Source organism: Pristis pectinata, chromosome 6, assembly GCF_009764475.1.
Source record: "Pristis pectinata isolate sPriPec2 chromosome 6, sPriPec2.1.pri, whole genome shotgun sequence".
Classification (NCBI taxonomy): Eukaryota; Metazoa; Chordata; class Chondrichthyes; order Rhinopristiformes; family Pristidae; genus Pristis; species Pristis pectinata.
This window is the reverse complement of record NC_067410.1, coordinates 105667946-105694201: the sequence shown is the minus strand read 5'-3', so window position 1 is coordinate 105694201 and position 26256 is coordinate 105667946. Positions and strand designations below refer to the sequence as shown.

General features: G+C 44.7%; 1 protein-coding gene across 2 annotated transcripts in view; it reads left to right on the top strand.

Annotated features, from left to right (window-relative positions):
* Window positions 1-25556, top strand: part of LOC127571718 (succinate receptor 1-like) — a 35618-nt gene extending 10062 nt beyond the window's left edge. Inside the window, exons 2-4 of one of the 2 annotated variants that reach the window (XM_052018353.1) lie at window positions 11624-11692; window positions 17046-17191; window positions 24502-25556. In XM_052018353.1, the coding sequence (XP_051874313.1) occupies window positions 17189-17191; window positions 24502-25521 (1023 nt within the window). In that variant the 5' untranslated portion in view covers window positions 11624-11692; window positions 17046-17188 and the 3' untranslated portion in view covers window positions 25522-25556. Of the gene's footprint in view, window positions 1-11623; window positions 11693-11859; window positions 11894-17045; window positions 17192-24501 lie in introns of those variants that run through there. The other variant, XM_052018354.1, reaches the window with a different exon arrangement.
* The last annotated feature ends 700 nt before the right edge of the window (window positions 25557-26256 follow it).

Below are 26256 nucleotides of genomic sequence, written 5' to 3'. Positions count from 1 at the left end.
TATGTGCTCACCACTCTCTGTGTAAAAAACTTACCTCTGACATCCCTCCTATACCTTCCTCCAATCACCTTAAAATGATGCCCCATTGTGTGAGCCATTTTCACCCTGGGAAAATGTCTCTGACTGTTCACTCAATCTATGCCTCTTATCATCTTGTACACCTCTATCAAGTCACATCTCATCCTCCTTCTCTCCAAAGAGAAAAGCCATAGCTTGCTCAGCCTATCCCCGTAAGACATGGTCTCCAATCCAGGCAACATTCTGGTAAATCTCCTCTGCACCCTCTCTAAAGCTTTCACAGCCTTTCTATAATGAGGCGACCAGAACTGAACACAATACTCCAAGTGTGCTCTGACCAGAGTTCTACATCACCTCGCGGCTCTTGAACTCAAATGCCTCGACTAATAAAGGCCAACACTCCATACACCTTCTTAACAACCCTATCAACCTGTGTGGCAACCTTGAGGGATCTATGGACGTGTACCCCAAGATCCCTCTGTTCCTCCACACTGCTAAGAGTCCTGCCATTAACCTTGAATTCTGCCTTCGAATTCTATCTCCCAAAGTGTATCACTTCACACTTATCCGGGTTGAACTCCATTTGCCACTTCTCAGTCCAGCTCTGCATTCTATCAATATCTTGACGTAATCTACAGCAACCTTCTACATTATCCACAACACCACCAACCTTTGTATCATCAGCAAACTTACTAAACCACCCTTCCACATCCTCATCCAAGTCATTTATAAAAATCACAAAGAGCAGGCGTCCCAAAACAGATCCCTGCGGAACATTACTGTTCACTGACCTCCAGTCCCAATATGCTCCATCCACCACCACTCTCTGTCTTCTATGGGTGAGCCAATTTTGAATCCACACAGCCAAATTTCCCTGGATCCCATGCCTCCTAACTGTCTGAATAAGCCTTCCATGAGGAACCTTATCAAATGCCTTACTAAGATCCGTGTACACCACATCCACTGCCCTAACTTTCATCAATGTGTTTTGTCACATCCTCAAAGAATTCAATCAGGCTCGTGAGGCATGACCTACCCCTCATAAAGCCATGCTGACTGTCCCGAATCAGCCTATTCTTCTCCAAATGCCCATAAATCCTGTCTCTCAGAATCTTCTCCAGTAATTTGCCCACCACTGAAGAAAGACTCACTGGTCTGTAATTCCTAGGGTTATCCCTACCTCCTTTCTTAAACAAAGGAACAACTTTTGCCACCCTCCAATTATCCGGCATCACTCCTGTGGCCAGTGAGGACACAAAGATCATCGCCAAAGGTGCAGCAATCTTTTTCCTAGCTTCCCGTAATAACTTTGGATATATCCCATCTGGCCTCGGTGATTTATCTATCCTAATGTTTTTCGATAGTTCCAGCACATCCTCTTTCCTCACATCAACATGCCCCGGCATATCAGTCTGTCGTACGCCATCCTCACAAACGTCAAGATCTCTCTTTCTGGTGAATACAAAGCAAAGTATTCATTGAGGACCTCCCCTACCTCTTCTGACTCCAGGCACATGTTTCCTCTTTTATCCCTGATCAGTCCTACCCTCACTCTAGTCATCTTTTTATTCTTCACATGCGTGTAGAACACCTTGGTGTTTTCCTTGATCCTACTCGCCAAGGACTTCTCATGACTCCTTCTAGCTGTTCATCCCAACATAACCCACACTAATGGAACATATACTGCGTACAGTTTTATAGAACATAGCACAGGAACAGGCCCTTCAACCCACAATGTTGTGCCAAACTAATTAAGCTAATGATGCCGAATTACACTATTTACCTTCTGCCTGCACATGGTCCATATCCCTCCAATCTTTTCATGTTCATGAGACCATGAATGCCACTATCATGTCTGCCTCCACCACCACCCCTGGCAACCCATTCCATGCACCCACCACTCCCTGAGTAAAAAACTTGCCCCACACATCTCCTTTGTACTTACCCCTCTTACCTTAAAGACATGCACTCTATTTTGAGACATTTCGATCCCGGGAAAAAGATACCGGCTATCTATCTATGCCTGTCATAATTTTATAAACTTCTATCAGGTCTCCCCTCCGCCTCCACGTTTCTCCAAAGAAAGCAAACCAAATTTGTCCAAACTCTCCTTATAACACCTGCCCTTTAATCCAGGCAGCATCCTGGTAAACCTCTTCTGCATCCTCTCCAAAGCCCCCACATCCTTCCTACAATGGGGCAACCAGAACACTTTGAATGAAAAGATGCAATCTGACCAGAGTTTTATTAAGCTGCAACATAACTTCCTGACTCTGGAATTCAACGCCTTGACTAATAAAGGCAAGCATGCCAGATACAGTACCTTCTTTACCACCCTGTCAACTTGTGCGGCTTATTATTAACATTTTATTATTATTACTACCCTGAAAAATTCTTTTAAAATGTATGGGAGAATTTCAGCAAAGTCTGATTTTCATAAATTAGGTCTTCCATAATCCGGGGAGCCCCTTGTATATCCAAAACTACACATTATACACCAGATGTGGTCTCAACAAGGCCCAATATAATTGCAGTAAGACATCCTTGTTCCTCTACTCAAAACCTCTTTCAATGATGGCCAACATCCCATTTGACCCTAACTGTTTGCTGCACCTGTATGGTTACTTTCAGTGACCAATGTATAAAGTCATCGAGATTCCCTTGCATTTCCCATTCTATCACCGCTCAAGTAAGATTCTGCCCTTCTGTTTTATCTACCAACTAACATCACATTTATTCATGTTACACGTGCACTTTCCCACTCACCCAATTTCTCTAAATCACCTTGAAGCCGGTTTGCATCCTCCTCACAACTCTCAACCCCAACCCAGTTTCACAATGTTGACAAACTTAGAGGTATTACTTTTAGTTCCCTCATTAATATACATTGTGACTAGCTGGGTCCCAAGCACTGATTATTACGACACCCCATTAGTCATTGGCTAATTAAAAAGGCTTATTCATTCCTATCCTTCTTCCTGTCTGTTAACCAATTTCCAACCCATGCCGTTATGTAATCCCGCATCTCTTACACTTTTAAATGGTAATTCTTATATGGAACTTTATCAATGTCTTCAGAAAATCTGAATACACTCTATCCACAGGTTCTCTCTTGTCTATTTTATGTTACATTCTCTGAAAAAAAAACACAGGGGTTATCAAACAGGAATTCAATAGGGATTGTTACGGACTCAGTGAAAGTCCCTTTAAGATAGAGAGTGTGTGTGTATGTGTGTGTGGGGCGTGCTTACGTCAATAGAAGATAAAGGACGTAATGATGTTGTTGAAGAAGTCAGAAGAAGGAGAGAGAGAGAGAAGGGAGAGAGACACCAGCCTGCTTGTTTTCTCTATCGTTGGATGAGAAACAATAACTGTGTTTGCCACTGAAATCCATGTATGGAAGTTGGAAGTAATCCGGTGGAGTTCACTTTGTTGCTGACCTGTAGAAGGAAACAGGTATTTGTGTGTGGACGACCACGGTTCAGATGCTTTCGGGGTGAGGAAGTCACTACCGAGTAAACACTGAAGTGTCGTTTGGGTTCCATCATGGAACATTTGGATTTCGTATGTACTCTCTCTATGTTTTTCTACATCTACATCTTATCTTCAGACAACGGTGGTTGTTGAAGAAGCCCTTGCTCATGTTTCACCTTATGGCTTGCGGAACTGAACTTTAAGAACCATTCAGGAACTGGGAGTTTTGGACTTTGTCACACACACACACACAAAGAGTTTAGTTTTGGGGTTAACGTTCAAGGTTTAACATTTTTGAATTCTAACATACTAACATTTTTTTTTAACTTTTATTTTCCGTATTATCATAAGTAGTGATTAATAAAATAGTTTTTAACACTGAATCATGCTCAGTGTGTTTCTTTTGTTGCTGGTTTGTGACAGGATAAATATAAGATAAGATTTCTTTACTAGTCACGTGTTCATTGAAACACACAGTGAAATGCATCTTTTGCGTAGAGTGTTCTGGGGGCAGCCCGCAAGTGTTTCCACGTTTCCAGCGCCAACATAGCATGCCCACAACTTCCTAACCCGTACGTCTTTGGAATGTGGGAGGAAACCGGATGACCCAGAACAAACCCACGCAGACACAGGGAGACGTACTCATTATACCCGATAGAGCCATAGAGTAATACATCATGGAACCTTTGGCCCAGTTCTTCCATGCCAATCAAGGTGCCCATGTAAAGTAGTCCTATTTGCTCACATTTTGCCCATATCCCTCTAAACATTTGGAAAAACAGCTTACATAAGCCTATATTACACTTTCTAAAAGATATTTGATACTTGCTAAGGATGGTGATGTTGTGTGGCTCCTGTTCAGAACCAGCTGCTGTCCTACCCCAGATGTCTGCTGTCATTCTCTGGGGAGGACCAGGAAGTAAATGGTGGGGGGATGGTGGGAGGGGGCAGTTGGAACTGAGGACCCTGAGGGTTGGAACGGGTGGTAACTGTTTTGTTCCTTCCTCCACTTTCAGCGATTTTGGGGTCCAAGTCCATTGCTCTCTGAAAGTGACCGCACAAGTTGATAGGGTGGTAAAGAAGGCATATGGTACACTTGGTACACTTAATCAATGCATTGAGTTCAAGAGTCAGGAAGTTATGTTGCAGCTTTATAAAACTCTGGTTAGGCCGCATCTGGAGTATTGCATTCAATTCTGGTCACCCCATTATAGGAAGGGTGTGGAGGCTTTGGAGAGGGTGCAGAAGAGGTTCACTGGGATGCTGCCTGGATTAGAGGACATAATCTATAATGAGAGGTTGGACAGACCAGGGTTGTTTTCTCTGGAGCGATGGAGGCTGAAGGGAGACCTGATAGAAGTTTATAAAATTATGAGAGGCGGAGATAGTGTAGATAGCCGGTATCTTCTTCCCAGGTTTGAAATGTCTAATACTAGAGGATATGCATTTAAGGTGAGAAGAGGAAAGATCAAAGGAGATGTGCAGGGCAAGATTTTTTACACAGAGAGTGGTGGGTGCCTGGAATGTGCTGCCAGGTGGTGGAGGCAGATACGATAGAGGTATTTAAGAGGGTCTTAGGCAGGCAGATGAATATACTGAGAATGGAAGGATATGGACCATGTACAGTCAGAAGGGATTAGTTTAATTAGGCATTGTTAGCTTAATTAGTTTGGCACAACATCACTATCCAAAGGGCCTGTTCTTGTACTGTAGTGTTCTATGCTCCTGGTGAAGGGAGGTACAAAACCAATACGGGACCGGATCCTACCAGGGACAAATTACACCAACCGCAGGCTCCCTGACATATCTGCAGGCATTGAACATTCCAATCATTTTCCTGCTCTCTGAGGGTCATTGGCCTCGCTGGGCCTCCATGTGGTGCTCACAGTTGGACTATCTCTACATTGTCTCACTCAGAGAGCCTGGTAGTGTAGCGGTTAGCGTAACGCTATTACAGCCCTAGCGACCCGGGTTCAAATCCGGTCACTGTCTGTAAGGAGTTTGTAATGCAGAATATTATATTACAGTTACAAAGGAAGTGCAGTGCAGGTAGACAAATAGAACCATAGAACCATAGAACAATACGGCACAATACAGGCCCTTTGGCCCACCATGTTGTGCCGCCCTTCAAACCACACTTAAGACTATCTAACCCCTTCCTCCCACATATCCCTCGAACTTAAATTCCTCCATATGCTTATCTAACAATGTCTCGAACTTGTCCAATGTATCAGCCTCCACCACCACCCCAGGCAGCGCATTCCATGCACCAACCACTCTCTGGGTGAAAAACCTCCCTCTGACATCACCCTTGAACTTCCCACCCAATATCTTAAAGCCATGTCCTCTTGTTTTGAGCATTGACGCCCTGGGAAAGAGGCGCTGGCTGTCCACTCTATCTATTCCTCTCAATATCTTGTACACCTCTATCAAGTCTCCCCTCATCTTCCTTCTCTCCAATGAGAACAGCCCTAGCTCCTTTAGTCTCTCCTCATAATCCATACTCTCTAATCCAGGCAGCATCCTGGTAAGTCTCCTCTGCACCCTTTCCAACGCCTCCATATCCTTCCTATAATGAGGCGCAAGGCCATGACAAGGTAAATTAAGAAATCAATAATTCATCTTTATCGTACAAGAAGTCCGTTCAAGACTCTAATAACAGCAGGATAGAAGCTGTCCCTGAGACTGGTGGTACATGTTCTCAAGCTGTTGTATCTTCTGCCCAATGGAAGTGGGGAGAAGAGAGAATGTCCGGGGTGGGTGGGGTCTTTGATTATGCTGGTTTCTTTACTGAGGCAATAGGAAGTATATTCAGAGTCCATGGAGGGGAGACTGGTTTCCATGATGTGCTGAGCTGTGTCCACAACTCACTGCAGTTTCTTGTGGTCTTGGGCAGAGCATTTGCCATACCAAGCTGTGATGCATCCAGATAGGATGTTTTCTGCGGTGCATCTGTAAAATTTGGCGATGATCAACGGGGACAGGCCAAATTTCCTTCACTTTCTGAGGAATTAGAAGCATTGGTGAGCTTTCTTGGCCCTAGTGTCTACATGGTTGGACCAGGACAAGCTATTGGTGATATTTACACTGAGGAACTTGAAACTCTCAACTATCTCCACCTCAGCCATTTGAGACATACAGGGTGTGTACTCTTTCCTCACTTCCTGAGGTCAATGACGAGCTCTTTTGTTTTGCTGACATTGAAGGAAAGGTTGTCATGATACCATGTCACTAGGCTCTTTACTTCCTTCCTGTACTCCATCTTAGTTGAGATCCAGCCCACTACAGTGGTGTCATCTGCAAACTTGCAGATGGATTTGGAGCAGAATCTGGCCACACAGTTGTGAGTGTATAAGGAATAGAGTAGGGGGCTGAGGACGCAGCCTTGTGGGGCGCCGGTGTTAAGGATAATCGTGCTGGAGGTGTTGCTGCCTATCCTCACTGATTGCGGTCTGTTGGTCAGGAAGCAAAGGATCCAGTTGCAGAGGGAGGTGCTGAGCCCTAGATCTAAGAGTTTGGAGATGAGTTTGTTTGGAATTATGGTATTGAAGGTGGAGCTGTACTCAATAAATAGTAGTTTAACATAGGTGTCTTTACTATCCAGATGCTCCAGAGAAGAGTATAGGGCCAGGGAGATGGCATCTGCCATGAACATGGTTCAGTGGCAGGCGAATTGCAGCAAGTTGAGGTTTTCTGGGAGGCTGGAGTTGATGCATGCCATGACCAGACTCTCAAATCACTTCATGATGGTGGATGTCAGAGCCACCAGGCGGTAGTCTTTAAGGCATCATACCTTATTTTACTTTGGCACCGGGATGATAGTGGTCTTCTTAAAGCAGGTGGGAACCTCAGATTGGAGTAGGGAGGGGTTAATTATATCTGTGAATACTCCCGTCAGTTGATCTGGGCAGGATCTGAGGACATGGCCAGAGACTTGGAGAAAGTGACAGGGTCAGAGTGTGAGAGGGAGAAAAAGAAAGATTCTGAGTGTGAGGGGAAGAGAGAGAGAATGTGTGTCAGAGGGTGAGGGAGAGAAAGATTCAAGAGTCAGTGCATGAAAAGTGAGGAAGGCAGAGAGGGAGTGAGCCAGTGTGTGAGGGTCAGTGAGCCAGTGTGTGAGAGAGGGAGTGAGCCAGTGTGTGAGGGTCAGTGAGCCAGTGTGTGAGAGAGGGAGTGAGCCAGTGTGTGAGGGTCAGTGAGCCAGTGTGTGAGGGTCAGTGAGTCAGTGTGTGAGAGTGAGTCGGAGGGTCTTTGTGTGTGAGGGAGAGTGTATCAATATTTATGAATAAATTAACAGTGGTGCACAGTGTCAGATCGTTACATCTGAATGGGAAGACGTTGTCTATCACCTGTGGAAGACATACAGAAAAGCAGAGGCCATCAGTCCATCATTATTGTGCCAAATGTTATGTTTGTTCTTCATCAAGAGACAAACTTCGCATGGGTTTAACATCTGAACATTTATATTAACCAACGACAGACTGGCTTGTTTTCCCTCTCTTTTTACAGCCACTTTCTGTTCCCCATGTGACCCCTTGCATTGCCTACTGCGAACTATAGTTCTTTATTATCACTACATAATAACACATAATAACACACCAACTGGACTTCATAATGGGGTCTTCCACATCCCTTGGGAGGGCAGCCATACTGTGACAGAACTAACGCTTCATCCTAAAATCAGCTCCTCTCAAAGTGCAGCATTCCCTCAGTAATGAGCTGGTCTTTCAGTCTAGGTTATTGCGCGTAAGCCTTTTGACCAGTTAAACCACAGCCCTTGATTCTAAAGTAAGAAAGTTACCATTTGAGCCACAGCTGATATTTATGTCTTGTGTCCTGGCTGTTACTACTTTAAATTGGTAATTGCTTACGAAAGTATTTCTCTGTAATCCCAAGTGAAATCTTAAGACCAAATCTTAAGAAAGATTAAGACCAAATGAAATCTTTCAGCCTACTAAGAATATTTGTTCTTACGCAACTTAATACTTAGAACCTGTGACCAAAATATTTTAAAATTCGTTCCTTGTTCTTTCCTGACTCAACAGCAAGAGGTATTCGCAAACAAAGGAGGCACTGCACACGTGTTAAGGGTTATAGAAACGACTTTTTTAGAGTTATATAAAGAATAAAAATACAGAAAAGAAGAAGAATACTTAACATGCAGAAGGAAGCAAAATAATACTTATCAACCAATCAATGAACCGATCTATGTAATGCTGGAGGAAACATCAGGTGTCCAACAGCCTTTCACGCAGTCTCTGTCTGTGTCTCAGAACCGGTCATGACCCAGGCTAAGGGAAGGTCCCGATTTGCACAAAGAAGGTGTCCTCTTTTTATACCCCTCAAAAACTTTACATAACTTTTACGCCATTACTTTTCCATTCCCTAGTGGTACCAGCCTGTACCTCCTTATCACTCACGACCCAGACATATAACTTAAAAACAGAGACAACAGGTATTGGTATTGGTTTATTATTCTCACTTGTACCGAAGTACAGTGAAAAACTTGTCTTGCATACTGATCGTACAGGTCAGTTCATTACACAGTGCAGTTACATTGGGTTAGTACAGAGTGCATTGATGTAGTACAGGTAAAAACAGTAACAGTACAAAATAAAGTGTCACAGCTACAGAGAAAGTGCAGTGCAGGTCTGCAAAGAAGAAAACATTCTTCACTGGTATCTAATCTCAAGGATGTGCATCAGTCTCAAAACATTCCCACATTACAAGCTGACACCATTTTGTCTTCCAACCACCATTTTTTGTTACACATTACTGACTTTTGGCTAATTTAACTCTTTCCTTACAGAACCTGAGTAGCTGTGTAAGAGCATTGTTTAAGACATGTGCAGCTCCAGCAACAGTATCACCAGATAATGGGATGATTATTTTTAACCTTTTCCAATTGTACCAGTCTTTTCACACCATCATTGATTACTCAGGGTCATGGGAGACCTTTCATTTCACTGAGCTTGTTCCCTCATTCAGTTAGATCCTGGCACTTCATGTTGTCTTTAATCTTTGCTGGAGACCTCTCAATAACTTATCGAGTGAAAATTTATGGATCCCAGTCTTGAGAACTTGGATTGATTCCCCAGCGAGCAGAGTGAGTTGCCTCTGCCCTTTGTGAGAATACATTGCGATGAACTCCAACTTCAATTCTGACTCTTCTGGCTTCTCTCAATCATCCTCGCCGTGGCCCTTGCACCTTATTTGTCTACTTGCACTGCACTTTCTCTGTAAATGTATCACTGTATTCTGCATTCTGTTTTATGTGTGGAATGATCTATCTGGATGACACGCAAAGCTTTTCACTGCATCTTGGTACAGGTGGCAATAATAAACTGATTAAGATTTCTTTATTAGTCACATGTACATCGAAACACACAGTGAAATGCATCTTTTGCATAGAGTGTTCTGGGGGCAGCCCGCAAGTGTCGCCACGCTTCCAGCGTCAACATAGCATGACCACAACTTCCTAACCCGTACGTCTTTGGAATGTGGAAGGAAACCAGAAGCCCAGGAGGAAACACACGCAGATGCGGGGAGAACGTACAAACTCCTTACAGATGGCAGCCAGAATTGAACCCCGGTCGCTGGTGCTGTAATAGCATTACGCTAACCGCTACGCTACCGTACCTCCCAATTACCAATTACATTTCCACTGTGTCCCTCTAGTCCTTTTTGCATTCCACCACCAATCTCAGAAGCATTTCTCTAGCCCATGGACACTAATGTCAGTGATGCTGAGGGAAGCACAAACCATTTTGGAATCAGATTTGTGTATAAATCCTATCTGTATTTATACTCGGGAGTATGGAGTGCACCCATGTACATACTCCACAATTTCCTTCGTGGATCAGTGAACTTCCTTTCATTTCTCTGACCTACTTCTCAGTCTGCAGTTGAGCAACAACCTTTACCATGACCACTCAATTCCAGTTGTTCCAGATGTGGCCAACAGATGGCTTTAGCGGAAGTTGATTGGTGGAGTGTAAGACAGATGTGCCCAGAAACCTACAACCGCCCTTACTCTTATGTAACCCCATTACATTTCAGACGCATTCAGACAGGCACATGAACAGGCAGGGTGTGGAGGGATATAGACCATGTGCAGCCAATACCAATGCCAATAAATTGGCATCATGTTCAGCACAGATATTGTGAGCCGAAGGGCCTGTTTCTGTGCTGTATTGTTCCATACTCTACTGATAAATCTAGGTCAGTGATATGGTGTTTTCTCCCTGTAGGAGTCTTTCATCCAGATCTGGTTAAAAGTTATCAAGAGGTTTCAGAGATCTGTACCTAACTCCATGGGAGCATAAAAAGATATTGAGCTACACCAGAGAGGTGTTGGTTGTGCCTCAGTTGATCATGGATTTTGCCACTCTAAGGACTGGAATGTACAGTGTGGGCTGACACTGTCTTTTGGATGCGATGTTCTATCTTCTCACTTATTTGGGTGTACAAACCATCCCATAGAGCCAGCACGAACTCAACGGGCCAAATGGCCTTTTTCTTTGCCATAATAAATCTGGCTCTATCTTCCCAAAGAAGGAGGTCCCCCCATGTTCTTACGAGCATTTCTCCCTCAAACAACTGGCAGGCAATATACCATCCAGGAGTCTCTTTCATATCCACAGAATCTCCTGTCTGCTCCCCTAACTATAGAGTCCCCAATCACTATTGCTCTCTTGTCCGCCCTTCCCTTCTGAGCCACAGAATCATTATTACATTATCTTTGGGACCTTCCTGTCCACAGATCAACTGTTTGCTTTTCTACATTAGTGAATAAGAGTTCAAAAGTAGGAATGTACTTTGGGTTGATCTTGATGTCAGGGAAGGTGCTAAATAAGTGCAGGTTTATGTCTTACCAACACTACATTCAACACTGTGGTTGGTGACTAGTGTTTGGAATCACTACCCTTTGCTGTTGAATGGTTCATTGCAAATGAACTCCAGAGAGAACAAACTTAACAGCAACTCGTCCAGAAAAGCTTCAATTCTTCTCCCTTCTGCACACACAAGAAAATAGGAGCAGGAGTAGGCCACTCAGCCCCTCAAGCCCGCCCTACCATTCAATATGATCGTGGCTAATCTACCCAAGGCCTCAACTCCTCTTCTGTGCCAGGTATCGAGGGCCGTGACTTGGAGCAAGAAACAGGACTCTCGGTGTGAGAAGTGGGAGCCATATAAAGAGGTGAGTGTTGGGACCCAGTTCTTTTCCAGGTATTTCCAGACAATATAAAAGGCACAGCTGTGAATTGTCAGGTAATAATTGAGTGGGAAATTAGCCAATTGGCAGCAATCAATAAAAAGGTAGGGTCAAACAGAGTGGCTATTGTTGGAGTGGGACAGTGTTAGAATGTGGGAGCTCATGCTTTGGTGAGAAGAAGCTAAGGTAAGTTTCTTTCTTTGGCTATTAGTGCCTAGTTAAAGTAGTGACAATGGATTGAGGATCAGTGCTGTGTTCTCCCTGCCAGATGCTGGACATCTCAAGTCACCCTGACAGCTACACCTGTGGGAGGTACATCCAGATGCTGCTCCAGTTTCCTAACAGTCTATAAGGAGCTGCAGCTGGATGACCTTTGGCTGATATGGGAGAATGAGGAGGTGATAGATAAAGGCTATAGGGAGGTAATGACACCTAAGTTGCAGGAGATGGGTAGCTGGGTGACTGTTGGGAGAGGGGAATGGAATAAGTAGGTTGTGCAGAGTACCCTTGTGGCTGTTCCCCCTCACTAACAGGTATACTGCTTTGGATGCTGTTGGGGTGGGGAAATGACCCACCAGGGAAAAGCAACAGTGGTCAAGTCACAGACACAAAGTCTGGCTCTGTGGCTTGGGGTGCAGGTGGTGTGGGAGAAGAGGAGAGCAATAGTGATAGGGGACTCTATAGTTAGGGGAGCAAACAGGAGATTCTATGGATGTGACAGACTCCTGGATGGTATGTTGCCTCCCAGGTGCCAGGGATGTCTCAGATTGGGCCCACAGCATTCTGAAGGGGGAGGGTGAACAGCCAGAAGTCATGGTACATATTGGTACCAGTGATGTGGGTAGGAAAAAGGATGAGGTCTTGAAAAATGAATATGGGGAACTAGGTAGGATGCTGAAAAGCAGGACCACAAGGGTAGTAACCTCTGGATTGCTGTATGTACCAGTGAGGGTAAGAATAGGTTGATTTGGCAATGAATATGGCTGAGAAATTGGTGTAGGGGGCAAGGTTTCAGATTTGTGGATCATTGGGATCTCTTCTGGGGAAGGTATGACCTGTACAAAAGGGATGGGTTGCACTTAAACTGGAGGGGGCCCAATATCCTTGTGGGCAGGTTTGCTAGAGCTATTGCAGAGGGTTTAAATTAGTTTCCCAGGGGGATGGGAACCTGAGTGAAGGGGCAGTTGGTGTACAGGTTGATGCAGTGTAGAGAGACTATAAGGAAGGATAGGCAGTTGATGGGGCAAAATTAGTTGGTTGGATGGGTTGAAGTGTTTGTTTTAATACAATAGATATCAGGAACAAGGGTGATGAACTTGGAGAATGGGTCAGTACATGGAACTAAGATGTTGTGGCCATCAGACACTTGACTGTCACAAAGGCAGGAATGGCTGCTGGATGTTCTGAGGTTTAGACATCTCAAAATGGACAGGGAGGGAGGTAAGAGGTGGGGGAGCAGCTTTGCTGATCAGGGATAGTATCACAGCTGCAGAAAGGGAAGATGTCCTGGAGGGATTGCCTACTGAGTCAGTGTGGGTGGAGGTCAGAAACAGGAAGGGAGCAATCACTCTATTGGGAGTATTCTATAGATCCCCCCCCTCCAATAGCAATGGAGACACTGAGGAACAGATCGGAAGGCAGATTTTAGAAAGGTGCAAAAATAAGTTGTTGTCATGGGTGATTTCAACTTCCCTAATATTGATTAGCACTTCATTAGTGTAAAGGGGATAGATGGGACAGAGTTTACTAGGTGTATCCAGGAAGGATTCCTGACAGTATGTGGACAGGACAACAAGAGGAGAGGCCATACTGGATCTTGTACTAGGCATTGAATCTGGTCAGGTGTCAGATCTGTGGGTGAGCATTTCGGAGACAGACCACAACTCCCTGACCTTCTCCCTTGATTGGAGAGGGATAGGACCAGATGGTATGGGGAAGTATTTAATTGAGGGAGGGGAATTATGATACTATTAGGCAGGAACTTGAGTGGATGTTGGGTGGGGGGTGGTTTTGAAAATCCACAATGGAAATGTGGAGATTGTTTACGGATCACTTCCATGGGGTTCTGGATAGGTTTGTCCCACTGAGGCAGGGAAAGGATGGTGGGGTGAAGGAGCCATGGTTGACAAGAGATGTGGAATATCTAGTGAAGAGGAAGAAAGGCTTGCTTCAGGTTCAGGAAGCAAGGATCAGACAGGGCTCTCGAGTTACAAGATAGCCAGGAAGGTGCTTAAGAATGCACTTGGGAGAGCTAGAAGGGGGCATGAGAAGGCCTTGGTGAGTAGGATTAAGGAAAACCCCAAGGTGGTGGTCTCGTATGTGAAGAACAGGAGGATAACAAGTGAAGATAGGACTGATTGGGGATAGAGGAGGAAACATGTGCCTGGAGTCAGCAGATGGGGGAGGTTCTAAATGAATACTTTGCTTCAGTAATCACTACAGAGACCTTGAAGTTTGTGAAGATGACATAAAACAGGCTGATAAACTAGAACCTCGACGTTAAGGAGGAGGATGTGCTGGAACTTCTAGAAAAACATTAGGATAGATAAGTTCCTGACACTGGGTGAGATGTATCCCAGGTTACTATGCTATGGGAGGCAAGGGAAGAGGTTTCTGAGCCCTTGGTGATTATCTTTGCTCTCACTGACTGCAGTAGTACCAGATGATTGAGGGTGGCAAATGTTATTCCTTCTTTCAAGAAAGGGAGTAGGGGAAATCTTGGGAATTATAGACTAGTTAATCTTCAGTGGTGGTCAAATTATTGGAAAAGATTCTTAGGGACAGGATTTATGAACATTTGGAGAAGCATAGTCTGATTAGAAATAGTCAGCATAGCTTTGAGGGGCAAGTCATGCCTTGTGAGCCTGATTCATTTTTGAGGATGTGACAAAACTGAGGGTAGAGCAGAGGATGTGGTGTATTTGGACTTTAAGGCATTTGATAAGGCTCCTGATGGGTTTATTCAGAAGTTCAGGAGGCATGGGACCCAGGAAAACTTGGCTCTGGCTTTGGAATTGGTTTGCCCATAGAAGGTAGAGGGTGGTTGTAGATGGAGCATATTCTGTCTAGAGGTTGGTGGCCAGTGGTGTTCCACAGGGATCTGTTCTGGGACCCCCTACTTTCATTTTTATATAAATGACTTGGATGAGGATGTGGAAGGGTGGGTTAGTAAGTTTGCAGATGATATGAAGGTTTGTGGTGTTGTGGATAGTGTAGATGGTTGTTGAAGGTTACAACAGGACACTGATGGGATGCAAAGCTGGGCTGAGAAGTAGCAGTTGGGGTTTAACCCAGAAAAATGTGAAGTGATTCATTTTGGAAGATTGAACTTGAAGATGGAATACAGGGTTAAAAGCAGGATTCTTGGCAATGTGGAGGAACAGATCTTGGGGTCCAAGTCCACAGATTGATAACCCCAAGAAGGTGTAAGGAGTGTTGTCCTTCATTAGCCAGGGTATTGAGTTCAAGAGCTGAGATATTGCCACTCATTATAACCCTGGTTAGACCACAGTATTGTGTTCAGTTCTGGTCACTTCATTATAGGAAGTATGTGGAAGCTTTAGAAGGGTGCAGAGAAGATTTACCATGATGCAACCTGGATTGGTTGAGTGAGTTGGGACTCTGGAGTGAAAGAAGATGAGATCACCTGATTGAGGTGACAAGGTAAGAGGCATAGATCAAGTGGACAGCCAGGGACTTTCTTCCCCAGGGTGAAAATGGTTAACATGAGAGGGACATAAGGTGATTTGAGGGAAGTACAGGGGGATGTCAGAGGTAGGTTTTAAGTGGTGGGTATGTGGAACATGCTGCCAGGTGTGCTGGTGGAGGCAGATACATTAGGGACATTTAAGAGACTCTTGGGCACATGGCTGATAGTAAAATAGAGGGGTATGTGAGAGGAAGGGTTTGATTGATCTTGGAGTCAGTTACAATGTTGGCACAACATCGTGGGCTGAAGGGCCTGTTGCATTCTATTCTTGATCTCCACAGCCATCATTTCCACACTTATCACCCTCCACTTTGAATATTTCTAATGAGCTAGACCCCACAATAATCTAGGGTAGACAATCCCAGAGATTCACTACCTTCCATGAGAAGGAATTTCTACATATGTTGGTTTTAAATTACCTCTTATTTTGAGTAAACACTGGAGAGACTTAATGGGTCAGGCAGCATCTGTGGAGGGAAATGAACAGTTGATAAAGGGTCTTGATCTATAGATGCTTCCTGACCTGAGTTCCTCCAGCATTGCTCCAGATTCCTGCATCTGCAGTCTCGTCTCCATTTCACTTATTTTTGAAAGTCTTTCCTCATTTGAGACTCTCCTGCTTCTGAAAACATCTCTCCATCTACCTTGTCCTCTCAGGGTTTTGTTTCAATAAGATCACCCTTCAATTTAATGAACTTGAATAGGTTTATTATTGTCACTTGTACTGAAGTACAGTGGAAAAACTTGTCTTGCATACTGTTCATGGAGATCAATTCATCACACAATGCATTGAGGTATTACAAGGGAAAACAACAGAATGCAGAATAGTGTTGCAGTTATAGAGTGCAAGCAGACAATGAGGTGAGAGGTCATAAGGTGGATGTGAGGTCAATTCCACCTTATTGTACTAGATAACCAGTCAATAGTCTTCTAACAGTTGGATAGAAGCTGTCCTTGTGCCTGGTGGTATGTGCCCTCAGCCTGATGGGAGAGGGGTGAACAGAATGACCTGGGAGGGGGTCTTTGATTATGCTGGCTGCTTTACCAAGGCAGTGAGGTATAGACAGTCCCTGGAGGGGAAGTTGCTTTCTGTGATGTGCTGGACTGTGTCCACAGTTCTTGCAGTCCTGAGCAGAGCAGTTGCCATACCAAGCCATGATGCATCCAGATAGGATGCTTTCTATGGTGCATCAATAAAATTTGGTGAGTATCAAAGGGGACATATGAAAGTTCTTCAGTTTCCTGAGGAAATAGAGGAGCTGGTGAGCTTTCTTGGCCATGGCATCTGTGGTTGGACCAGGACAGGCTATTGGTGATGTTCAGTCCCAGGAACTTGAAGCTCTCAACCTCAGCAGGTGCATGTGCTCAGACCCCTTCCTGAAGTCAATGACCAGCTCTTTTCTTTTGCTGACATTGAGGAAAAGGGTATTGTCATGACACCTTGTTGCTGAGCTCTCTACTTCCTCCCTGTACTGACTCATTGTTTGAGATGGCTTACTACCATGGTGGTATCAGCAAACTTATAGATGGAGTTAGAGCAGAATCTATTCAAATTGTTTTACCCCAGACCTTAGTTAGCAGAATTCTGGCAATCTACTGAACACAAGCTGGTCCCCTTTTACCTTTCAGGCTACAGAGGGAAACATCGCAACCTTTGGACTTTGGAACCAGCCCATTGTGAATTTCAAGGACGAGCACTCCTTGCATAAAGACGAGCAGATTTCGAGGTGTAATCTATCCAGAACCCTACAGGTTCCTAACTACACACCAACATGGTAAGAGACCAGAGCTTGGAAATGGAGAAACAGCAGCTTATTCTTCCTGTCATCTACAACCTGGCAGCATGAACAGTGAATTCTCCAACTTCTAGTAAACTCTGTCCCACTTCTCCCCCTCCTGATCTACCCAGTTCTTCCAACACTCACCCCCCCCCCCCCCCCCAGCACCCTGTTTCATTCCTCTCCTCCACCTTCTCCATCTGACCATCACCCACGTACCTCCCACTGGGTTCCCCCCCCGTTCCCATCTGCCCTCCCCACCTCCTGCACTTTCATGCTCCACTTTCCTTTCCTATCAAATTCCATCTTCAGTCCTTTTACCTCCACTTTATCACCTCCCACCTTCTGTTGCTATCTCTACTCTCCCCTCCCACCCCATCTGCCTTTCACCCCCCTCCTCACCTGGATCCACCTATCAGCTGCCAGCCCTTGCTCTACCTCTTTCTTCCACCCTTTTTTTTACTGGCTATATCTCCTCTATCCTTAGTCCAGAGAGAGAGTCTGGGCCCAAAACATTGACTGTTTATTTCCCTCCACAGATGCTGCCTGACCCATTGAGTTCCTCCAGTGTTTTGTTGCTTCAGATTCCCACATCAATAGTCTGTCTCCATTGCTTGGAAATTGTTCATGCACAAGAGTGATGCACTAAACTAGCAGCTCGCAATGGGCCAAGCCACATTTTAAGTATCTGCAAAATTCTAATGCACACCAGGCCTGTTTTTTTTTGTCCATAGAACTTTGCTCAACTTACCATGCCACTGTGGAGCAAGTGGTGGGTGGGGGAGGGGGAAATGAGGAATGCATAGGGCAGCAGCCCAGAGGCATTGAAGGGAAGGATTAGTTTAAAGGTGAAATTTGTGATGGGGGACTGTAATCTGCTGCTGGGCATGGGAGGGTTTCATGATTGTGATTGGGGGAGGTGGTTGTTGGTGTTAAGATCAGGAGTCAGGGAATGGGGGTTGGACTTCCCATGGTAGATCACAGGGAACATGGAACAGCCCAGGAACAGGCCCTTTGGTCCACAATGTCTGTGCTGACCATGATACCAAATTAAACTGAATCTCTTCTGCTTGAGCATGATCATATCCCTCCATTCCCTGCATATTTGTGTCTCTAACAACATCTTAGAAAGGCTCTTCAAGCCTCTTAAATGCCTCTTGTATCTCCTTCCACCACCACCCCTGGCAGCCCATCTTAGGCACCCACTGCATATCCCTTACACATTCTCCCTCTTGCCCTGAATGCATGTCCTCTAGTATTTGATGTTTCTACCAGGAGGGGAGGGAACAACTGACTGCCCTATATCATAAATTTTATAAACTTCTGTCGGGTCTTCCCCCCACAATCCCACTTTTTGAAGTGGAAATAGACTTAAAATGACAACCAGCAGATTGTCCACAGACTCCAATAACACTGGTCAGGATCAGCCAGTTCTCCTGAGAAATCTGAGGAAGGTATCACTTGGATTGTGAAAAGAAGCTATTGCATGAGTTGCCTCTTCACTCAGTTGAATTTTAACAATTGGCACAACATTTGTTGGATACTATTGGATGGCATTATAGATGTCCAGCACACCATGTGCATGGAAGACCCAAAGCATATTGAGATAGCTTGGGAATCCTGAGTCAAGTATCCATTTGCTAATTCTGATAAGTGAAATTAAGGGCAATGCACAAACACCAGAACAATGAACAAATGGTCACTGGGCTCTGAAGCCCCCTCTGCCATTTGACATGATTAATCATCCACTTGAACTCCATCTTTCCTTCAGTTCACCATATTCCATGCAGTCTCAAAATCTATGAAATTCCACTTCAAAAGTGCTCAATGAGTGAGTATTCAAAGGCCACCTGGGTGGGCAAAGCAAGAGATGCACTACCTGTTGAGTGCATAAAATGTGTCCTCACCTGTCTAAAATGGCTAACCCCCTATTTAGAGACTAGTACATCTAAACTCTAGGAGCCAATGTAAGTCAACATGTCCAAGTATAAGATTCAATGAGAATCATTGATGTGACAGCTGATGAGGGTTGGGTCTAAGGCTTTGCCCTAAGAACTCTGCAGCAATATTCTGTGGCTACAATGACAACTGGCTCCATTTTTCTAGACTCTCCAAATGAAGGGTCTAATCGTTCCCTCCATTGATGCCAATTGACCTGCTGAGTTCCTCCATCCTGTGTGTTGCTCCAGATTCCAATATCTGTAGTCTCTTGGGTCCCCTGACTATTGACCAATTCCAATCAAAATTGGGGGTCTCATTCCAATAATGTATCTGTGAACCTTCCACATACAATTAGTAATGTCTTCTTAGATAAAATGGAAAAGTGTAGAGTAACTTGTCTCAAAAACATGACATACACCTGCTTCACCTGATTGTGCCATACAACCTGAGGGCTTCTCAATTCACCAGATGGACCATACACATTCTCTGGCAAAGTCAGAGGTGGAGGGGTCTGTTTCTTGATCAACACTATGGTGCTTGGACATGATAGTCCTGGTGGTTTCCTGCTCACCCAGCCTGGAATATCTAACAATGAAGTGTCACCCATACTACCTGCCATGGATGTTCACTTCAGCTATCCTGACTGCCGACTACATCCACCCCAAACGAATGTGAAGCCTGCACTCAAGAAACTATACTCCATGCTCAATAGCCTTGAAACAGGATACTGCGAGGCCCTCTTCATCATTGCTGGTGACTTCAACCAAGCCAACTTCAAGAGTGTTACCAAAATACAACCAGCATGTTTCCTATCCTACCAGGGGCCCAAACACCCTTGATTGCTATACAACCAACAAAGATGCTTATCCAGCCACCCCACCAATACTTTAAGTCAGACCACCAGGCTGTGCTCCTTCTCCCTGTATACAAGAAGCTGAAACAGGAGGGTCCAGTACAGAAGTACAGTTCTTGTCTGAAAATGGATGAGCTTCTATGTAACTGCTTTGAGTCAGTAGACTAATCAGTGTTCAAAGGCTCAGCTGCCAGCCTAGATGAGTATGTCACCACTGTCTCAGACTTCTTCAGCAAGTGTGTTCAGGACTCTGTACCAAAGAAGACAATCTGGGTGTTCCCAAACCGGAAACCATGGATGAACCAGGAGATCCACTCCCTAATGAAGTCTTAACAAGCTACTGAATTGCATGAAGCATCCTATCAGGATGCATCACAGCTTGGCACAGCAACTGCTCTGCCCAGCACTGCAAGAAACTGCAAAGAGTTGTGGACACAGCTCAGCACATCACAGAAACGAGCATCCCCTCCATGGACTCTGTCTATACCTCTCGCTGCCTCAGTAAAGCAGCCAGCATGATCAAAGACCCCACCCACCCTGGACATTCTCTAATCTCCCCTCTCCCATTGGGCAGAAGATACAAAAGCCTAAAAGCATGTACCATGAGGCTCAAGGACAGCATCTTTCCTGTTAAAACTATTAAATGGTCCCCTAGTATCTACCTTGTCATGACCATTCACCTCATTGTCTGCCTGCACTGCACTTCCTCTGTAGCTGTTACACTTTATTCTGCATTCTGTATTATTTTACCTTGTACTGTAAGGTATTTGTACCTTGTACAGTGCATTATCTTGTACCTCAATGTACTGATCTGTGTTAACAGTATGCAAGGCAAGTTAGAAAAATAAAGGACTGCAGATGCTGAAATCTAGATGAAAAATATGATGCAGGAGGAACTCAGCAGGCCAGGCAGCCACCGTGGGGGGGGGGGGGGGAGGGGAAGCAGGCGGTCAATGTTTCCGGTCAGGACACTTCTTCAGGACTGAAGATCGGAAAAGGGGAAGCCCAGTATATGGGGGGGGGGGGGGGGGGAAGCAAAGCAGTGATAGGTGGACAAAAGAGGGAGGTGGGGTGGGCACAGGGTGAAGGTAGGTAGATGCAGGTAAGAGAGTGATAGGCAGGTGTGAGGGAGAGCAGATTCACTGGGGGATGGGTCATAGTTGTGGAGGAGAAGAGGGGTAGAAAAAGAGGCATGGTTGGTGAGGGGTGATTTGCAGATTACTTAAAGTAGGAGAATTCTATGTTCATGCCATTAGGCTACAAGGTTCCAAGATAGAATATAACCTGCTGATCCCTGTTAGGTCTGGGAGAGGTGGGGATGAGAGCAGAGGTGCAGGAAATGACAGATGCAGGTGTGAGCGCTCTTGCCCGCACGTCTACTCTCACCCCCACCTCTCCCAGACCCAACAAGGATAGGGTCCCACTTGTCCTCACATTTCATCCTACCAGCCTACATATCCAATGCATCATTCTCCCACTTTCACCACCTCCAACAGGACCCCACCACCAAGCACATCTTCCCCTTTCTGCCTTTCGCAGGAACTGCTCTCTCAACTCCCTAGTTCACTCCTGCCACCCCACAAACTTTCCACTGCCCCCAGCATAGGTGCAACACCTGCCCCTACACTACCTCCATCCAGGGACCCAATCAGTTCTTTCATGTGAGGCAGAGATTCACCTGCATGTCCCTTAATATCATCTACAGCATTCAGTGCTCCAAGTGTGGCCCCCTCGACAGTGGTGAGACCAAATTCAGACCAGGTAACTGTTTTGCAGAACACCTGTGCTCTGTCTGTAACGGTGATCTGTGTCTCCCCTGTTGCCAGTCACACCAGCTCCCCCTCCATCATAGATGTGTTTGTCCTCCTCCACTGCCAGAAGTCCAAGTGCAAACTGGAGGAACAATGCCTCATTTTCCATCTTGGAACCTTGCAGCCTTATAGCATGAACATTGAATTCTCCCACTTCAAGTAATCTCCAAAACCCCCTCACCCTTCCCCAATCATACCTCTTCTTTCCTCTTCCTAGTCTTTTTTTTTTTTGCGCCCCTTATCTCCTCCTCCACCTTTGGCCCATCCCCTGGTGGATCTGCTCTCCCCTGTACCTGCCTATCATTATCTCTTGCCTGCATCTACCTATCACCACCTTGTGCCCACCACACCTCCCCTCTTTTGTCCACCTATCACTGCTCTGCTTTTCCCTCCTATATATTGGTCCTGAAGAAGGGTCCTGACCCAAAACGTTGACCACTTGCTTTTCTCCATGGATGCTGCCTGGCCTGCTGAGTTCCTCCAGCATCAGTGTTTTTCATGCAAGACAAGTTTTTCACTGTACCTTGGTACAAGTGACAATAATACACCAATACCAGCCTTGGTGCAGTCTCAACAAAATCCCATAAATGCTGTAGGTACTCGTACTTTATATAATCCAGCCCTATTTAAATGCAGGCAAGCATGCAATTTGCATTTTAATTGTTTGCCTTGTCTGTGTGTTACCTTTTTATATCAAAATCTCTACTGCATTTAACATAATTCATGTTTTCAAAAATGTTCTACATTTCTTTATCCTAACCATATGCATACTTTTACATTTCTCCACATTAATCTCAATCCTCAGCCAATTATTCAACTCTACGTTCTTTAACGATCTCTATCTTCCTCAAAGTTTACTTCCCCATTGAGCTTTGTGGCATTAACAAACTTCATTATATTACACTTGGTCCCTCGTAAGTCATTGTAAATAGCTGGGTTCAAAGCTTGGATCCTTGTGGCACCTCCCAGTTTAAAGTGACTTTTTATTCCTTATCCCTCATCTCTGCATCTGTCTTTTAATAAATTATTTAAATGAAGATTGATTATTATCCCTAATTATGTGTCCTATTAACTTCGTCAGAAAATTTTTGGAACATGGAATTACTTGTCATAAGTAATAGTTGAGTCAGGGACAAAGCCATATTTTAAATAGAAATAAAATCTGAATGAAATTCTCCTGGTACATGGATCAACAAACAAAATGCTGGAGGAACTCAATGAGTCAGGCAGCATCTGTGGAGAGATGGACAATCGGCATTTCAGGTTGAGCTCCTTCATCTGGACTGAATGATAGAGGGGAGATGGCCAGTATGAGGAGGTGAGAGGAAGGGGTGGAGCAAGAGCTGGTGAGTGATAGGTGAGGAGGGCTGAGAGGCAGATAGAGGAGGGGGAGAGTGGGAATAGCAACAGAGGCTGAGGAGTGATAGGTGGAGGCAACAATTTCCACACACGATGGTCCAAGAGTGCAGTCACTATATGTAAATATTTGTTGAAGTAAATTTGTTGAAGATTGCAGAGGGATATTGATAGGATGCAGAGCTGGGCTGACAAGTGGCAGATGGAGTTCAATCTGGAGAAGTGTGAGGTGGTACACTTTGGAAGGACAAACTCCAAGGTGGCATACAAGGTTAATGGCAGGATTCTGGGTAGTGTGGAGGAGCAGAGGGATCTGGGGATTCATATCCACAGATCACTGAAATTTGCCTCACGGATGGATAGGGTAGTTATGAAAGCTAACATTTCCATAAGCTTTCTTAAGTCGTGGGATCGAGTTTAAGAGCTGCAAGGTAATGATGCAGCTCTACAACTCTGGTTAGACCACACTTGGAGTACTGTGTCCAGTTCTGGTGGCCTCATTATAGGAAGGACGTGAAAGCATTGGAAAGGGTGTAGGGGAGATTTACCAGGGTGCTGCCTGATTTGGAGAGTATGGATTATGAGGAGAGACTAAGGGAGCTGGGGTTTTACTCTTTGGAGAGAAGGAGGATGAGAGGAGACGTGGTAGAGGTATACAAAATATTAAGAGGAATAGACAGAGTAGACAGCCAGCACCTCTTTCCCAGGGCACCAATGCTCAATACAAGAGGGCATAGCTTTAAGGTAATGGGTGGGAAGTTCAAGGGAGATATCAGAGGGAGGTTTTTCACCCAGAGAGTGGTTGGTGCATGGAATGCGCCGCCTGGGGTAGTGGTGGAGGCAGGTACGTTAGTCAAGTTCAAGAGATTGTTAGATAAGCATTTGGAGGAATTTAAAATAGGGGGATATGTGGGAGGAAGAGGTTAGATAGTCTTAGGCGAGGTTTAAAGGTTGGCACAACATGGTGGGCTGAAGGGCCTGTATTGTGCTGTATTGTTCTATGGTAAATGGGAAGGGTTATAGGAAGATAACAAGTGTGACACTGACACAATGGGTTGACAGTCCTAAGTTTGTGTTTTGAACTCTTTTTGGCTTTAAGTGAGAAATGAATGGAACTGATTTCAGTTGTATCTGCCATGACAATCTATCAGTTGAGTAATGGCAATCCAGTTACATCCTGACAGTGAAGTTTTTATACAGTGAAATGGTAAGTGGAGGCACATATAATTCAGTCTAGAAAGTGACAACTATTTCTTAAAAAGCTATTATCTCTTCTCATCATGCATTGCATATCATTTTGCTGTGCCTGTATTGAGTTATGTCTGTTGTTCCTTCTTAATTTTTAGGCCATGTACAACAGTTGCTTGGACATCAATCCCCAACTGGAGAAGTACTACCTTCCAACTGTGTATGGAATACAGTTCATTTTGGGACTTCTGGCCAATCTTACTGTAATATGGGCTTATCTATTCTGTCTGAAGGAGTGGAAGTGTTGCAACATCTATCTTTTCAATCTTTCCATCTCAGACCTAATATTCACTTGCTCCCTTCCCTTGCTGATAAGCTATTATAGCAGTGGCAACCAATGGGGTTATAGTGTTCTCACCTGTCAGATAAATAAATACATCCTTCACTTTAACATGTATGGAAGCATTTTGTTTCTCACCTGCATCAGTTGGGATCGGTACCACCTGGTGAGACATCCCTTGAAGGTCCACTGCATGCAAAAAAAGGTGAACGCTGTTTTCATTTGCCTAAGTATCTGGGTATTTGTTACACTGGAGTTACTTCCCATTTACACCTTTTTTGATGATGACAGTTATAACAACACAGGCAATGGGGACTTTGAATGTTCTGACTATGCCAGTTCAGGAAAGGCCTTGGCAAATCTGTTTTACAGTTTGTACCTCACAGTTGCTGGGTTCTTCATACCCCTGTGCATTATGCTCTTCACGTACATCAGAACTGTAGGCAGCCTAAAGAAAATGAAGCGAGAAACCAGTAAGATCCAGATCAACAAACCTCTCAGGATGGTCATTTTGGCCATTGGTATTTTCATTGTGCTCTTTACCCCTTACCACATAATGCGCAATGTCCGCATTGTGTCCCGACTGGAAGGTGTAAGAATGTCCGTGTGTGGCAAATTAGCCGTGAAGGCCATTTACACCATCACCAGACCTTTGGCTTTCCTCAATTCTGTTATAAACCCTGTTTTCTACTTCATGATGGGTGATAAATTTAGGGAGCAAATTGTCAACAAGCTGCAAAAAATCTTCTTAAGAAAACCCGGAGCCTCAAATAAGAAAGAGGAAGGCCTCAGTAAATCCATTGGGTTCAATAAAGGCTCAGTTGAATTAACTGTTTGATAAAACAATGGTATTGATAGCCAGGAGCAACAGAATCAGATTTATTATCACTGACTTGTATGACACGAAATTTCTTGTTTTGCAGCAGCAGTACATTTCAAAGACATAAATTTACAAAACTAAAATAGTTCAAAATAAAAGGAATAATGGGGGTTCATGGACCATTCAGAAATCTGATGCTGTTTCTGAATCACTGAGTGTGGGTCTTCAGGCTCATGTACCTTCTCCCCCATGGTAGAGAGAAGACGGCACGTCCCGGATGATGGGGGTCCTTCGTGATGGATGCCACCGCCTTGAGGCAGCCTGTCTTGAAGACGTCCTCTGGTGGGAAGAGTTGTGCCTGTAATGGAGCTGGCTATCAAGGAAACACAAGAGACTGCAGGTGCTTGAATCTGAAGCAACAAACAATATGCTGGTGGAAATGAATTGCCCTCCCACAGATGCTGCTTGACAAGCTAAGTTCTTCCAGAAGTTTGTTTTTTGCTTCCAGTTCCAGTACCTTGAGTCTCCTTGATAGCCAGAATATGGGTGTAACAAATTGCTCACCATGTGCATTCAATGACATGAAGTCTTGAGCCTGTTTTGCCATTAATCATAGGATGTGGCATGGCCAGTAGAGTTGCTGTCTTGCAGCCAGTGACCTGGGTTCAATCCTGACTTCTGGCACTGGTTGTGTGGATTTCCTGAATGGTTTGGTTTTTTCCCCCACATACCAAATATCTGCAAGTTAGTAGG